This window comes from Nematolebias whitei, chromosome 16 (assembly GCF_014905685.2).
Source record: "Nematolebias whitei isolate Nwh7 chromosome 16, NemWhi1, whole genome shotgun sequence".
NCBI classification, from domain to species: Eukaryota; Metazoa; Chordata; class Actinopteri; order Cyprinodontiformes; family Rivulidae; genus Nematolebias; species Nematolebias whitei.
The window spans coordinates 2,455,880-2,457,879 of record NC_056513.1 but is presented as its reverse complement, the minus strand read 5'-3'; the positions used below and the strand labels follow the sequence as shown (position 1 = coordinate 2,457,879).

General features: G+C 41.0%; 1 protein-coding gene across 1 annotated transcript in view; it reads left to right on the top strand.

The window, feature by feature from the left end:
- LOC119423015 (solute carrier family 22 member 7-like) overlaps positions 1–2,000 on the top strand; it is a 35,666-nt gene that overhangs the window by 20,065 nt on the left and 13,601 nt on the right. Inside the window, exon 2 of the mRNA XM_037690427.1 lies at positions 251–422. Coding sequence (XP_037546355.1) covers positions 251–422 — 172 coding nt within the window. The remainder of the gene's footprint in view (positions 1–250; positions 423–2,000) is intronic.

Below are 2,000 nucleotides of genomic sequence, written 5' to 3'. Positions count from 1 at the left end.
ACGTGCATTTCTTCCTTTGATTGAGGGTCCATACTAACTAAAATATTGTCTAATGTTAGTGTTTCATCCTGTAACACACCACTCTTCTTACTTTAGTCACAGAGACTGACTCTTTTTAAATATAGCTCGTCGCTGACAGCTTTGATGCTTCTGCAGAAAAACAGCAAAGCTGTCTTGGATCAGCGTCTCAGTGGACCGAACAATGTGTGCAGCAGAAAAGTGCTTGATGTGAGAGATGCAGTGACTTTAGGTGTGTGTGTGTTGCAGGTTCGGGCGTAGATCCATGCTTCTGGTGGCTTTGATAGCCACCACCGTGATGGGAGCCACCTCGGCCCTCTCCACCTCCTACACTATGTTTGCCATATCCAGAGTGCTCTCTGGCGTGGCCCTCAGTGGACTGTCCATCATTGTGGCGGTTCTTGGTAACAACTCCTTCACACACACACACATATATAGAAAAATATTTGTACAAGTTTTATCTGCATTCATCTACACTGCAATGATTGAAAAAATTATAAACATTTTCCTGTTTTACCATTTGCAGTATTCTTTACGCAAACACTTTCTGCAACAATAAATTAAACGTTTTTTTTTTTCACAATAAAGATTTTGCAGATAAACAAAAAAACTTATTTGAATTTTTGCCAGATTAAAGGAATAGTCCCATTATTTCAAGTGATGTTTGAAAGTATGGAAAAGGAGAGTCTGTCAGCAAAATACAGTATATCATGAACCACTGAACAAACTTTACTGGAGCTAAATATACAGAATAGCTATAATTCCATGTATTTTGGAGTCAGCTCAAGTCAAGAATGCTGCTATACCTCATCAACATGGTCAACACAAAAAAATCCAAACTGAGTATTTCAGGTATAGGACTTGATTTGGTAGTAGCTGAGAGTCATATTCAAAACATAGTCTAAACACTACACGTTGTACATTTTTTCTTAGAACATTGGTTACTTTTGAAACCAATGGTCTTAAAAAAGAACATGATACAATTTAGTGAAACTGTCAGAAAGTAATACATATTGATGTATCTACATCTCAGTAATACATGGAATCAACCCAATTCCAGATGTCCTGTAATGATTCATGCTTCATGTCAAGTCAGACCGTGTGTATTTCTGCCAGCCCTGATACATTCCTCCACTCATCAGCTCCACTCAGCTCACCTGTGCACTCCTCTGTCTCTGCCTCCCTGCCAGATTATCTACTTGCTTTGTGCCTGACGTATCCAGCGTTCTCGTTTCTGCTCTTGTTGTTGACCACACTTCATGACCACGGATTCCTCTCCTTTTTGCCTTGTCCAAGACGGATAACTTCTGCCCATCGGATCTCTGGACCTCGACTCTCGCTCTGCCTTCTGACCATCGGTTCTCTCTCAACCCCTCTGACAGCCTTTTCTGCCTCTCTGAATCACCAATGCCTGTGTTAGACCACAATCTCAGACCTACGCTGCACAAACTCCACAGACTCTTTTAAGAAACAACTAAAGACATTTTTATTCTGACAAGCTTTCACTACATCTTGTTTTGTTGTTGTTTTGTTTTCATTGTCTTGCCTTTGTGAAAACTTTATGATCTATATGTCTGTGAAAGGTGCTACAGAAATCAAGTTGTACTTAGTTACTTACTTACAGAGTTGTAGCAACTACAGTGGAATTAAGTTGATCAATTTTTTTCCATTTACCCTTTATTTATCCAGGTAGTCTCACTGAGTCATGAGAACTCATTTTCAAGAGAGACCTGTTTTTGGGAGCAGATGGTGGGGGTTAAGGGCCTTGCTCATGGGCCCAGAGTGGGGCGAATGAGGGTGGAGGCAGGTGTGGGTGTTTCACCTTTTGCCACCCACATTTAAACTTAGACGAGAGCTGACTGTGAGCAGCAGGATGGTTTCATGCCAAGAAAGAGCACCACAGACACCATCTTTGCTTTGAGGATGATGATGGAGAAGAACAGAGAGGGTCAGAAAGAACTCCATTGTGTCTTTGTGGATTT